The following is a 14,670-nucleotide window of genomic DNA, read 5'->3' as shown; positions in this document are numbered from 1 at the left end:
TCCAAACATGCACTTGCTTTGGTGGCTGTAGTTAGAGAGTGAGTCTGTAGGTTCATTAAGGGGCTCAAACATGATATTCGATTCAGCATGGCTCAGGAGTTGGAGTCTGATGTCCCATTTCAGTAGGTGGTAGAGATGGCTCGCCGACTAAAGGACATGTAGGACTAGCAGAGATAGGACAGGCGAGGCTAGGAAAGAGAGGACAGGGGGCTAGGAGAGAGAGGACAGACGAGGTCAAGAGAGAGAGGACAGGGAGGTTAGGAGGCCTCACAGACCGAAGAGATCTACTGGTCCTTATTTTAGAGGTAGGGTACTGCATGGTAGAGGTTTTGTGGGTCAGCAAATTCAGTTTGCACTTCAGGCTTCGCATGGTGTTCTAGGTGCCCATGGGTCTCAAAGTACCCGTACCACACAAGTTCCATAGTCACGTCAGCAGAGGGGTTGCTTTGAGTGTAGGGATGCCAGCCACATGGTGAGAGATTATCCCAAACTCCGGACGGATGTGTCATAGTGGGGTATTCAGGCTATGAGTTCGGTTTTAACTGTTGATGCCCCTGCGTCGCCAGCTTGGGGTACATGTCAGGCGAGTAGAGGGCGCCCAAGACGGGGAGGCCCATCCCGTTGATGTGTTTGCTATAGTAGATTTGAGGCTGCTACATCAGATGGTGTCGTGCAGGTATGGTTTCGATTTGTTATAGAGGAGCATCATTCGTATTTTCTTTCGGTTCTACTTATCAGGGTGAGTCCTCCCATTTTGCTTCACATGTGGGTGAGTTTCATGATTTAGTACTCTTCTTATGTGCTTACCCCTGTTGGGATATTCTATAGTGGTAGCCCGTGTTTATCATTTTGTTTTTATGCATTATTAAGAACTATGAGACTATGAGTGACTTTTTGTTCCCTATTTCGGTAGTTTTGATGTGATTTTTAGGTGATGGGTTACGACTCGTGGCTTAGATGTTCTACTAGTGTGGGAGTTCAATATGTGTTTTTGATTTTGTTGGCAGAATTGAATTAGTGGAAGGTTTTGGTTGGTACGATGTATACTCTACTTGTAATTCAGAGTTGAGGGTGAGACCCTCACAATTTCATGTGATTTAAGGATTTGAACCGGGCTGCATGCCATGGTGGAGTTATATCAGGATGAGATCCTTGCGATTTGTTCATATGTTTTGATTCTTCCTTGTGGAATTGAATCGTTGTATGGTACTGATAGGGAGTTGTGCTTATCAGGCTTTCTTGAAAGTTCCTTCATGTGTTTCCTTGCATGTTCAGTCATATTCGTATTTTGCTTACTAGGTTTTAGCTTACGAGGTGTATGCCTAGGTGGCGTTAGATGTGACTTGTTGATTCGGGTGAATCGTTATGAGGTCTTCACATTTCTTGCATCGTTGTCAATGTTGTGGAAGTTGAAACAAGGTTCTAACGGATATTAGGCTAATTGCCAGTATCGAATTTGATTACGGGCAGCTATTGTGATTAGAGATGTTGTTTAGGGCATGTGTGTGATGTGTTACGATGTGTGGTTATACTTTGTGGGTATAGGCATAAGTTCTTGCAACTGGTTGAGGTTGGTACCATGTGTTGATGTGGGAACCGGGTCTTTTGGGAATGATCGGATTGTGAGAAACTAGTTCTAAGGTTATCAGTGTGGGTGAAAAGGATAATATTAAGTTGAGCTGGTGTTGCCGGGCCTATGTGGATAGGGGTTTAGGATGAATACATTCAGTGATTTGATGACTTCTGGACGATTCTTGGCACATTCCAGAACGAATGTTTGTTTAAACGGGGGAGGATGTAACGACCTGGCCGGTCGTTTTGAGAATTAGCATCTTGTTCGGCGGCATAAGGTCTCAAGCAGCTCCGTATTATGTATTATGACTTGCGTGTGTGGTAGAGTTCGGTTTTCATATGATTCGGAGTCAATCAAGAAGGATTCTTGTTTTTGAAGCTTAAGCGATAAGAGTTGATCAGAGTTTTGATTTTTGTGTAGATGACTCCAAAATAGCATTTTAATGATTCCAACGGCTTCGTATAGTGATTTTGGACCTAGGCATGCGTCCGGATTTAGGATTGGAGGTCCATAGGGTAAAATTGACGCATTTCGGTAAAAATTGGAAAGTTGAAGGTTTAGAAGGTTGAGAGGTTTGACCGAGAGTTGACTTTGGTGATATCGGGGTCAGAATGCAATTTCGAGAGTTGGATTAGATCAGTTCCTTCATTTGGGACTTGCATACAAAATTTGACGTCATTTCAGGTTGATTTGATATGATTCGGCGCGAGTTGTAGAAGTTGGAAGTTCATAAATTCATTAAGTTTGATTTGAGATGTGATTCATAATTTCAGCAATATTTGATGTGATTTGAGGCCTCGAGTAGGTCCGTATTGTGTTACGAAACTTGTTGGTATAGTCGGACGAGGTCCCGAGTGGCTTGGGTGAGTTTTTGATAGGTTTAGGTTGTGTTGCAATTGTTTTTGATGCTTCAGCATTGTTTCTTCAAGCATAAATGGTTCTACATTAAGCAAATGAGCTCTAAATTCAATAGTTATTGAAGCATTAGATCCGTATCATAATTACGGAGCCATAGCAAAAAGAATTGTCAAATTTGTACATTGTATGAGAGAGTTATGCTTATTTCCGTACCGGGGAGACTGATGGTTTCTAGTGTAGTCGCAGTTGCAAACATTTTTATCGCAATTGCAATGTCTAGTTCACAATTGCGTACATTTTGTCGCAATTGCAATATTTTCCAACCCTGTTCTTGTTTGCAATTGCGAAGGGTTCTTTGCTTTTGTGAGGGTTCGCAAATGCGACATCTGCAACGTATTTTTAGCTATGTAATTCGGGTTTTTGCTTCATTTTGTGATATTTTTGAACCCTAGGTCGGAGAGTGGGCGATTTTGAGAGAGGAATTTCATCTAAAATCGTTGGGTAAGTGTCCTTGTTTTCATGATTTATTTGAGTTTTAACATCAAAATGGTGAGAATCAAAGTGAAAAAATGGGAATTTTTGAAGAAATCTTTCAAAACGTAAAATGATGATTTGAGGGACGAATTGTTATCGGAATTTGATAATTTTGGTATTATTAAAATCGTATCGGAATAGGTGTTCGGATTTTATAAATTTTATCGGGTTCCGAGGTATGGGCCCGGGAGTTGACTTTTTTGTTTTTGTTAAAGATCGAAGCTTTATTATCCGGAATTATTTTCTATGACTTTTGTTTTTGGATTGAAGTTATTTTGGCTAGATTTAAGCCATTCAGAGGTTATTTCACTTGAGAGGACCATTTTAGAGTATCGGCATATCTTATTTGAGGTAAGTATCTTGTCTAACTTTGTGTGAGGGAACTACCCCTTAAGATATGAGTCTTTGGTGCTAATTGTGCCATGTGAAGTCCGTGTACGCGAGGTGACAAGTACGTGCTCGGGCTTGTTTGTGGAAAGTTGACCATCTAGAGCTCTTAGGTTCTTATGTTCATCAGATATGAAGTTGTTTGGTTATGTTAAGTTCCCCATTTACTAGTTTCACATATACGTGTCTTAATTGGAATTAATTGCTTCATGTTACTCTTATTGCCTATTTGACTCTTGTGTACCTCAACTGAAGTGTTGCCTTTTTGATTGCCATGCTATCCTTTCCTAATTGCTATCCGTAATTGAAATTATTATTATAGCTTCTGTAATTGTCTATCCTTAATTGAGTTTATCATTGTCCTTTTCGTAAGTTGCTTATCCTTAATTGAATTTGTTGTATCTCTTTCGTAATTACTCAACCCTAAATGAAGTTTAGTTATCCGTTCTCATAGTTGACTTATCCTTATTTGGAACTATTGACTCATATTATCTCCCTTGTTGTCGAATTGTACTTTTGTGGAATCATTTGTTACATATTATTTCTCCCTTATTGAGCTATTCTTATTGAGACTAATATTTTCTATTGTGTTTATTCTTTGTGAGCTCGTTCTATCGCTCCTTTTTGTTTCAAAGCTCTTGAGTTGATTTACTTGCCGTATTCTCGTGTTATTGTTGTTGTTGTTGTGCTCAGTTTGTTGAGCCGAGGGCTATGCGCGGTGGTGGTATTGACACTGTTTAGAGGAAATGTTGTGGAATATGGGCACATGTTGTAAAGGTCATTCTATTATGTTATTATGTTTTTGGCACGTGATTTTGTTGGGAGAATTTGTTTGGGTGTTTGCACGTGGTTTCTGCCGTGCTATGACTTTTATTGATATTGCACATGCGACGTGACAAGGAGGGCTATATTTGTGTGTTTGCGCATGTGTCGAGACAGGGCAGGAACATTTCTATGCGCGTGCGGCGAGACAAGGCGGGCATTTACTTGTTGCTGCATTCGCAGGCTTCAGAGCCACCTTATGATATTGTACTTGCACAGTTTTATCTCTATTTTGAAACAGTTGTATGTAGAAGTTTTTCTAACAAACTCGGTAGAGCTTATAACTTGTACTACCGATTTTGGGATTGTAAGTTTTGTATGGAGACTTCTAATTCGTATTAGTCAGTCGTTAGTTAAACATGGTTATTATTTCAGCGAATGTTAGGCTTACCTATTTCCTAAGACTAGGTGTCATCACAACATCATATGGAGAAAAAATTGAGATCGTGCTAGAAAAGTTATTTCTATTTAAGCGGATAGATTTAAATTATGGGTTAACTATTTCACTGATAAAAGTTGATACTATTTTTTTTTATATGCTTAGTTGTTATTTTCTTTACCATCATATGGAATTAAATCAACATGATTATTGTTGTTTTACCAGGTCATAAGAGAAAAGAGAATTATTAAGGAGATGCGGTCAAAACATATTGATTCACACTGATAATGTTTTTTGTAAAATGACACCTATTTACCCCTCAAATAAATTCATTTTCTTCATCCCTCCATGCAGTTCTTAAACCACAAGAAAGTGTAGTGTTTATTTCTTTTTTTAAGCATTCTATTTAACGTTTTTGGGTTACTTTTTAAATTGAACGTATTTTCTGTTGTTTGATGTGAATAATATAATACTTTTTTTAACAGATTAAAACTCTATATGTTTGATTCATGGGTTTATGTTTATTTTTTCATTTCATTTGTTCATTGTTTGTTTTTCTTTTGTAATTAAAGAGCATGCCAATTCCTTTTCTTTTCGGATAGTTGAGATGTTCTTCAAAGTCTTATTTTTATTCATAAAACTATCTTTGTTGGTTGATTTGGTGTATGTCTTTTTGTTCTTCATTTAGATAGTCGATATATGCACCTATATATGCATAAGAATACCATGTTTAGATAATATTGATATGATTTTCCAAAATCGTGTGTATTGAATAAATAGGAATTGACGTGCAATATACGTGACAAAAAACTAGTAAACAAAAAGGAAAGGAAACAAAGAAACAAGGTGGGTGGTGAAGCTTGGACATAAGAAGGTAGGGGCATCAAAGTAATAAAGTATGCAAAGGAGCATATTTTGTCATTTTTTGAAAAAGAGAGTATTTTTGTCATTAAATCATTAAATGGGGTTCTAAGTGTCCTTTTCAGAAAAAAAAATTGAGTAGACAGTAGGCCCTACACTGTGATAATCTGGATTAGTCAGGTTAACAAATTTGGAATACAACAACAACAACAACAACGACCCAGTATAATCCCACAAGTGGGGTCTGGGGAGGGTAATATGTACGCAGACCTTACCCCTACCCCGAAGGGTAGAGAGGCTGTTTCCAGGAGACCCTCGGCTCAAAAAAAGCAATAGGAGATAATATATTAGTACCATAAAAATGCGTAATAAAATAACAACAATATATAAGAGATACGAAATATGAAATACAGGATACGAAATACGAAATACGAATTAGATGGCTGGTATAGTACAACTAGAAGGTAAAGCCCTGCATCAATAGACGACCACTGACATTCCTAGTCTAACTCCTAACTAGATAGTCTCTCTCAGTTGTGCTGTAGAAATATTCACCCTCTCCCCTAACCTACAACCTTAATGTTCGACCTCCATAATTCCCTATCAAGGGCCATGTCCTCCGTAATCCCAAGTCGCGTCATGTCCTGTCTGATCACCTCTCTCCAATACTTCTTAGGTCTCCCTCTACCTCTCCGCGTGCCCACTACAGCCAGTCGCTCACACCTCCTCACCGGTGCATCAGTGCTCCTCCTCTGAATGTGCCCAAACCATCTGAGTCTTACTTCCCGCATCTTGTCCTCCATGGGGGCCACACCCACCTTCTCTCGAATATCTGCATTCCTAATCTTATCCATCCTTGTATGCCCGCATATCCACCTCAACATCCTCATCTCTGCTACTTTCATCTTCTGGGTGTGTGAGTTCTTTACCGGCCAACATTCAGTTCCATACAACATGGCAGGCCTAACTACTGCTCTATAAAACTTACCTTTTAGTAACGGTGGCACTTTCTTGTCACACAAAACTCCCGACGCTAACCTCCACTTCATCCACCCCACCCCTATACGGTGTGTGACATCCTCGTCAATCTCCCCGATCCCCTGAATAACCGATCCAAGGTACTTGAAACTATCTTTCTTGGGAATGACTTGAGAGTCAAGCCTCACTTCAACTCCCGCTTCCGTCGGCTCAACTCCAAATTTGCACTCGAGGTATTCCGTCTTCGTCCTACTCAACTTGAAACCTTTAGACTCAAGAGCATGTCTCCAAATCTCTAGCCTCTCGTTGACGCCGCCTCTTGTCTCGTCAATTAGAATAATGTCATCAGCAAATAGCATGCACCATGGAACCTCCCCTTGAATATGATGAGTCAGTGCATCCATCACTAGGGCAAATAGGAATGGGCTGAGCGCAGACCCTTGGTGCAATCCCGTAATAACTGGAAAGTGTTCAGAGTCGCCTCCTACTGTCCTAACCCGAGTCTTAGCTCCATCATACATGTCTTTAATCACCCTAATATAGTTACTCGGGACCCCTTTATCCTCTAAGCAGCTCCATAAGACCTTCCTAGGAACCTTATCGTACGCTTTCTCCAGATCAATAAACACCATGTGGAGATCATTCTTCTTATCTCTGTACTGTTCCACCATCCTCCTAATAAGGTGGATAGCTTCTGTGGTAGATCGTCCCGGCATGAACCCGAACTGGTTGTCTGAAATAGACACCGTCCTTCGCACTCTCATTTCTACCACTCTCTCCCAAACTTTCATGGTATGACTTAGTAATTTGATGCTCCTATAGTTGTTACAGCTCTGGACATCACCTTTGTTCTTATACAACGGGACCATTGTACTCCACCTCCACTCTTCAGGCATTCTATTAGTCTTGAATATAACACTAAACAATGCAGTAAGCCATTCCAAGCCTGCTTGACCCACACACCTCCACAGTTCAACCGGAATCTCGTCTGGCCCGGTAGCTCTGCCCCTTCTCATCTTACGCATTGCCTCCATGACTTCATCGATCTCAATGTCCCTACAATTACTTACTTCATGGTGACTGTCGGCATTCCTCGATTCCCCAAGTATAATATCCTGATCCCCTTCTTCACTTAGAAGTTTATGAAAGTAGGTCTGCCACCTCCTCTTAATCTGGTCATCTCCCATCAAAACTTTGCCGTCATCATCTTTTATGCACCTCACTTGGTCCAGATCCCGAGTTGTCCTCTCTCTCGCCTTAGCGAGTCGGAATAACTTCTTCTCCCCACCTTTGTTCCTTAGCTCCTCATACAGACGAGCAAAACCTTTGTTCCACAGTTCAAATTTGGAATACTAGCTTAAAAAAAATGATTTACAAAGATATGTAACAAATTTAGCCCCTAGTTTTCTTTATTTGCTAGTTTCCCCCATCTTAAGGCTAATAAAACAATATCTAAAACGCATACTCAAAAGAGAGGGTTTTTAGGGTTTAAGGATTCTTTGGTTTCTTCCATTTTCGGACTCTTAACTCATACCCACGCTCACATTTACCCTTTGCGAAACCAATCAAACATGTGGGCAATTCGTCGAGCCTCTCCTTCCTTCAAGTAATTCCATCTCTGAGCTCTGAATTTCTGTTCTTACAGTTCTCTGTTGATTGTTTTTTTTTTTGATGCATTTTGTGTCTGTTTGTTTTAAATTTTTGTTTTTTATGACTCATTTTGCTTTGTGAAGTTAGGTTCATTCAAGAAATGCTGATTCTGTAGTATGTGTAGTGTTGAAGGAAATGGAGAACCAACTAACCAATCTCCCTTGAAAAAGGTTCTTGCACCATTTCCATACCAGCCCTTGATCTTGTACAATTGGAGACAAGAATTTTCCGTCTGGTGTGTTTAACATGGGCCAAATATGACTTCCTTCATGTCCCTTATTGCATATATCCCAACTCTTATTCCCTACTTTCGACCTTCAATACTAAAAAAGTACTACCAAAACATTACCCTTGTACCCTCTACTGCTAATTGTGCAATTACCATTTACTGCTTAATCTTATGAAAGAATGATAAAATTGATTTTCCTAAGTTAAAAATTTTATACTGAAAATATTTTTCAAGGACATTTTCCTTCATACTAAACACATCCAATTTTGCTGTTTTTTTATCCATTCTGAGTTGTTTGGTGAATCAAATATGGTTCATATTGTGTTTACCTGTAGGGGTTTCTGAATAGAAAACTACTGCTGTTTTGGGTAGGAAAGGTTTGTCGATTATTCTTTGTTAATATCATAATCCAGTTAGTTAGCATCCAAGTGTGTGGCCTAGTGGTCAATGAAGTGGGTGAGAACCATGAGGTCTCAGGTTCAAGTCCTAGTGGAGGCAAAAAATACTAGGTGATTTCTTCCATCTATCCAAGCCTTGGTGGATAGGATTACCTAGTACCTGTTGTTGGTGGGAGGCGACGGGTATCCCCGGAATTAGTTGAGGTGCGCGCAACGTGGCACGGACACCACAGTTATAAAAAAAATCATAATCCAGTTAAGAAACATAAAGGGGAGTTCTTCTGCACTTCTACGGTCTTGTTACTGGATCTTCGAGAAACATGTCTCCCGCAAAACTGTGTATAGACTACTGTAGAGGTTACTTTTGCTACAGAAGAAAGTAAAATTTTGCATTGAGATATCATTTCTGGAGCATTTTTCAAAGCTTGTTTGGATATAATGTAAACGACATATGATAGCCACACCAGTTGAAAATAGAATATAAGGGTAGTGTTTTGGTGATAACTTTGAGTATTAGAAATTTACAAGAACGCTGTCATGTTGGTTAAGGCAAGTGATATAGAGTAGGGAGTGCTAGGATTGTTACTTTCAAAATTTATTCATCTTCGCTATTTTTTTAACATAACTATGTGTGTCAATTCCTTAGGGAGAGAGGGAGGGAAGGATTGAGCTTTTTCTAGCATAAATTATGGGTACTTAAATTGATGAAATTTGATTATCTGCTCCAGGAAACAAGTGTTCACCGGCGGGCACTCTCGAATTTGCTATGCCACTTCAGAAATATCAAGTCAGTGTTTGAAAGGATATAGTGATGGGTTTACAAAGGCTTCAGATGTAATTTCAGATAGACCTCTTGCATTTAGAGGATTCCAAGGAACAACTCATGGTTTTCTCAGATTATTCATGGAAAACCGAAGTTTCTCTTCACTAACTGGCACAAAGAGCAGCGGAGAGGAAGATAGTGATTCAGATGATGGGTTTTCAGAGCTTGAATCTTCTACTGAAGCAATACAAGAAGCCAACAAAGACGTCGAGTCAGTCTCTGAGCATGAGCTCTCCGAAGATGATGTTGATGGTGAAGATGTGGAAGCACCTCGAGAGTTAGAGCTGTCTGATACTGAGACTGATGTTAGCAAACGAAAGTCTCCAAGAAAAAGAGTTTCTTCAGCATTATACAATGCTATTGTGGCTGCACCAGCTGTATCTGTTCATAAAATTATGGATAAATGGGTTGAAGAAGGAAATGACGTGACACGGGCAGAAGTAGCAGCAGCGATGCTTAATCTTCGTAAAAGGCGTATGTATGGGAGGGCACTGCAGGTAATCTTTGTCTTTTATATTAGATCAAACATCTTGTTTTTATTTTGATGCATTTACAGGTTTTACCATTGGGGTCTTGAAATGCTAATTGTGTTTCTTTTCATAAAAAATGATCATTGTTTGTTTACATTAGTTGCATGGTCATTGCATTTATAGATTTCAGTTTATACCATGTAAACTCAGCAATCATTAGAGATTTATGAAATAATGAAGCTTGAACACCAGGAAATCACTTTTTCCAATAATCTAGGATTTACCACAAGCATTTACTCTCTAGTTTGAGAAACTACAAGAAAAACTTCGGTAATACATTATGATCAAAACTTCTCTAATTACTCTTAGCAAAGACGGAAAGGTTTTTTTTTCCTGAAATCTCATTCCCTCGTGATATATGTTTTTATGTTTATTGTGTCCTCATTATGGAAAGTCGAAACCTATTTTGAGATTGACTTGGCTCTTAACATGGCGAAAATGGAAAATAGCATATCAATCAATCTATGAACTGTATGCCAATCCCATATTATTTGGGGTTGTGATATGAATCTTTTATATATTCAGGTCTATCTTGGTTCATTCGTTCCATACTAGAAAGTAATGTGTTTGTTAGAGCGCCTCACTTTGGTCGAGGGAGTGAGTTGTTGTCTTTTTATATAGCTTTGAACAAACCTCTTGAGCTAGCTTTTGAAGTTGAGTTAGATCTAATGTCTATTTCTTTAACATGGTATTATTAGAGCTAGACCTATGCCTGTTGTGTTTTCCAATTTTTGGCTCCACTTGTTATCCACGTTCCAAATGTCCAGACCTGGGCATGTAGAGGGGTTAGAGTGTTCCACATTGGTTGAGTGACTGATTTGTTGTCTCCTTATATGGTATTGAATAATCCTCATGTCTTGAGCTAGCGTTTTTGGTTGAATTTGGCGCAGTCCATCTTCTTAACAGTCTAATTAGGGGTTTTCTAAAACTAAAGGTTCTGTAAATCTCGCTGTTATAATAGTAACAACTAAGCTTCAACTGTGTCACATTCTCAGTTAAGTTTGCATTTATTGTAAGAGATTGTAGGTTTTCTTGAACAACTTTCTTCCATGTGATTTTGGGTCCTCTTTTACCACCTTCAGTCACCATAGTAGTGCACCTACAAAATGGTGCATTTGGAGGTTTGTGTAGGATATGACCAAACCATCTCAAATAATCTTCTCTCATTTTATGGTATATGTGTGTTATCGGCACCCTTTGTCTGGTGTAATCATTTTTATTTTTCAATCTTGTATCATTGCAAATCCATCTTTACACTTCATTTATATGATTCCAGTTTTGTGAATATATTGAGTCCTTAAGGCCCAATATACACTCCAATTTAATACTCCCTCTGTTTCAAAAAATTGGCACTATTACTATTTGGGAAGTCTACGAGGTTGTTCTTTGGCCATGTTTTTCTTAAATATTTTATAAATATTTTGAATTATGAATTTTTATTACTTATAATACTTTTTATGTAGTTTCCGAAAATATAAATTTTATTTTCAAAACCTTGAAGAATCTATGTCCAAATTCATAGGCAAAGTTAAGTACTTTGACCCTCGTACTCCGAACTATGCCAATCTTTTTGAAATGGAGTATTAATTTTCTCGCTATCATTCTATACAAATAGCCTTTCACGTATTAGGTGTTTTCATATTTCTAGCACTCCTATAACACTTTTCCATTTCAGCCATCTCATTTTAATTATGTCTGCTACATCTTCCATTTTAGCCATCTCATTTTAATCGTGTGTGCTACATCTTCATCTATCACGTCATTATAGTGGAAGGCTGAGATTGGACATTTGATGTCTTGCATTTTAGACTACAATCCTGTCCAAACTCACCTCACCTACGCCCTTCTTGGTTTTGTCGATTTCTATTGTCATCATCTTGCTTTTATTCAAGTATAGTAATTCTTGCTTTTGGCAGCTCTCTGAGTGGTTGGAGTCAAAAAAGAATCTCACTTTTACTGATAGAGACTACGCTTCTCGTGTTGATTTAATTGCTAAAGTCCGTGGTCTACAAAAGGCAGAAGATTATATTGGGATGATACCAAAGTCTTTCAGAGGTGAAGTTATTTATCGCACTTTATTGGCTAATTGCGTCGCTGAAAGTAATCTGAAGAAATCTGAGCAGATTTTTAACAAAATGAAGGACCTTGAACTCCCATTAACATGCTTTGCTTGCAATCAGTTGCTCCTTTTATATAAGAAGACTGATAAAAAGAAGATTGCCGATGTTCTCTTACTAATGGAGAAGGAAAATGTGAAGCCGACCCTTTTTACTTACAAAACATTGATAGATGCTAAGGGGCAATGCAATGACATATCCGGAATGGAGCAAATTGTTGAAACCATGAAGGCTGAAGGGATAGAACCTGATATCAACATAAAGAGCATCTTGGCAAAGCATTATATCTCAGGTGGTCTCAACGAAAAGGCGGAGAATGTCCTAAAAGAGATGGAAGGAGGAGATATAAAGGAAAATCGCTGGGCATGTCGTAGTTTGCTTCCTCTTTATGCAGCTCTTGGAAGGGCTGACGAAGTTGGTAGAATCTGGCAAGTTTGTGAGTCTAATCCTCGGCTAGATGAATGTGTGGCTGCTGTCGAAGCTTGGGGAAAACTGCATAATATTAAGGAGGCGGAAGCAGTCTTTGATAAGATGGCAGCAAAATGGACAACACTCTCATCGAAGCATTATTCAGTTTTATTGAGAATTTATGCAAGTCATAAGATGCTGTCGAAAGGAAAGGACCTTGTGAAGCGTATGTCTGACAGTGGTTGCCGAATTGGGCCATTGACTTGGGATGCCTTAGTCAGACTTTATGTTGAAGCAGGAGAAGTGGAAAAAGCAGATTCGATATTGCATAAAGCTGCAGATTCGAACCGCTTGAGGCCAATGATTAACTCTTATTTGGTTATTATGGAACAATATGCAAAGAGAGGTGATGTTCATAATACTGAGAAAATGTTTCACAGAATGAGACAAGCAGGATATGTTTCCCGAATTTCCCAGTACCAATGCCTTATTCGGGCCTATATAAATGCCAAAGCTCCTTGTTATGGAATTGCTGAGAGAATGAAAGCGGATAGTATATTCCCAAACAAAGGATTGGCAAACATGTTGGCTCAGGTTGATGCATTCAAGAAGACTGCTGTGTCTGATTTGTTGGATTGATGTATGTACCCTATCTTGAGATATCAGTTGTAGGCTCAACACTTTTGAGATATCAGCTTCACTAGGTTTTCGTGTTCCTATTCTTGTTTTTTTACTACATTTTGTTTTTAAATAATTTTGTATTAAAAGTGGCCATCTATTACCTACTGCCGAAGGAATCTTTGTGAAAAATCAATTGGTGGTGTATTTAAGGTGTCAGATGGTTGAGCCTAGATAGCTATCTTCTTTGATTTCTCGATAAAGAGCAATATGACCAACAATGGTTCGAATGTATATAAAAAGGATTTTTTTTAGACTTCTTACTATTAGATAATGTCCATAAATCTCATGTGCAAGTTGGAATCCTGTTATAAACCAACAAGAAAAACCAGAACAAAAATAGGAACCTCTCAACCAAGAAGCCAACTATTATTTATTAGCAACGGATAATAATGAAAGTATTTTTTTCTTCCCAAAATTAAACGATAAAAATGGAAGAAAGATATACTACCTTTTATGGCTATTGCTTAATTTGAACACAAAGCGGTTTGTATAACCTCTTTAGATGTTCTTACAAATTAGTAGGTTCTACCGTTGTACGAGCACTAGCACACATGTTTACATTATTTTCCTCCTCTACCCTATACAAAAAAAGGAAAAAAAAAAAACATGTACATGTTGCTATTTTCATAATTTTTATAAAATTGAAATTCCAAGTGTTCTCTTGCAAACTTGTTTTAGATTATGATCAAGTTACGTTCAAAGAAAGAAAATCCATATCTAGTGATCATACCAATGACATCCACCTTCTTTTCCTTTTATCTTTTGACATGTGGGGATTCCTCTGATTGTTGACTTTTTGTTTCTTAAATACATATTTAATGAAAAAAAGAAAGAAAATTAACATTGAAATTGAAATCTTTGAAGCCAAAGATTGAGTTGGATGAAGAAAAATTCAACTCTTTATTAGTGCACTCACTTTTCAGATCTTTTCGCATTTCCTTAAACTGCAACGTAGACAAATATAGCCAAACACCCTAGACTAGGCATTATCTCTAGTTCTCTTAGGTGTCGATTGGATCGAAGGATAATATAGTCCCGAATTAAATTAGGGATTAGCTGCAATGTAAGACAAATTGAGTACTATTTTTATCCCACGCTTCATGTGGTATCGTAACCTCAGGATTTAATACCAAAATAACACATTTACCCTTCTCCGAAACTCTTCTCCCGAAGTCCTTTAAGAAAGTGAAGATTAAAATTAAAATTGAAAATCTATCCCAATTATCTAGTTTAAACTAAATATATATTTTATACTATACCCCGTATATCTCAGTTTTAGTCCAAAACCAAACATCTACCAAAAAAGTATATGCACTGAATATTTTCCCTGGTGTTAGTTCTAGTATTATAATATCATCACTATCAATGATAACTTATTCACCAACCAAACGTACCTTAATTAGGTTAATTTTTTTTCCTTGTTCACAACCAAAAAAAAAGAA

The 14,670-nt window shown here is 38.1% G+C and overlaps 1 protein-coding gene across 1 annotated transcript; it reads left to right on the top strand.

Annotated features, from left to right (window-relative positions):
• Positions 1–7,836: 7,836 nt before the first annotated feature.
• LOC107803918 (pentatricopeptide repeat-containing protein At1g80270, mitochondrial-like) lies at positions 7,837–13,357 on the top strand. Its single transcript, XM_016627708.2, has 3 exons — positions 7,837–7,998; positions 9,398–9,989; positions 11,939–13,357. The coding sequence occupies exons 1-3, from the start codon at positions 7,964–7,966 to the stop codon at positions 13,184–13,186; spliced, it is 1,875 nt and encodes a 624-aa protein (XP_016483194.1). The 5' UTR covers positions 7,837–7,963; the 3' UTR covers positions 13,187–13,357.
• The last annotated feature ends 1,313 nt before the right edge of the window (positions 13,358–14,670 follow it).

The sequence above is a fragment of the Nicotiana tabacum genome, chromosome 5 (genome assembly GCF_000715075.1).
Source record: "Nicotiana tabacum cultivar K326 chromosome 5, ASM71507v2, whole genome shotgun sequence".
NCBI classification, from domain to species: domain Eukaryota; kingdom Viridiplantae; phylum Streptophyta; class Magnoliopsida; order Solanales; family Solanaceae; genus Nicotiana; species Nicotiana tabacum.
Note: the sequence above shows the minus strand (reverse complement) of the source record. Positions and strands in the feature narration are given on the sequence as shown.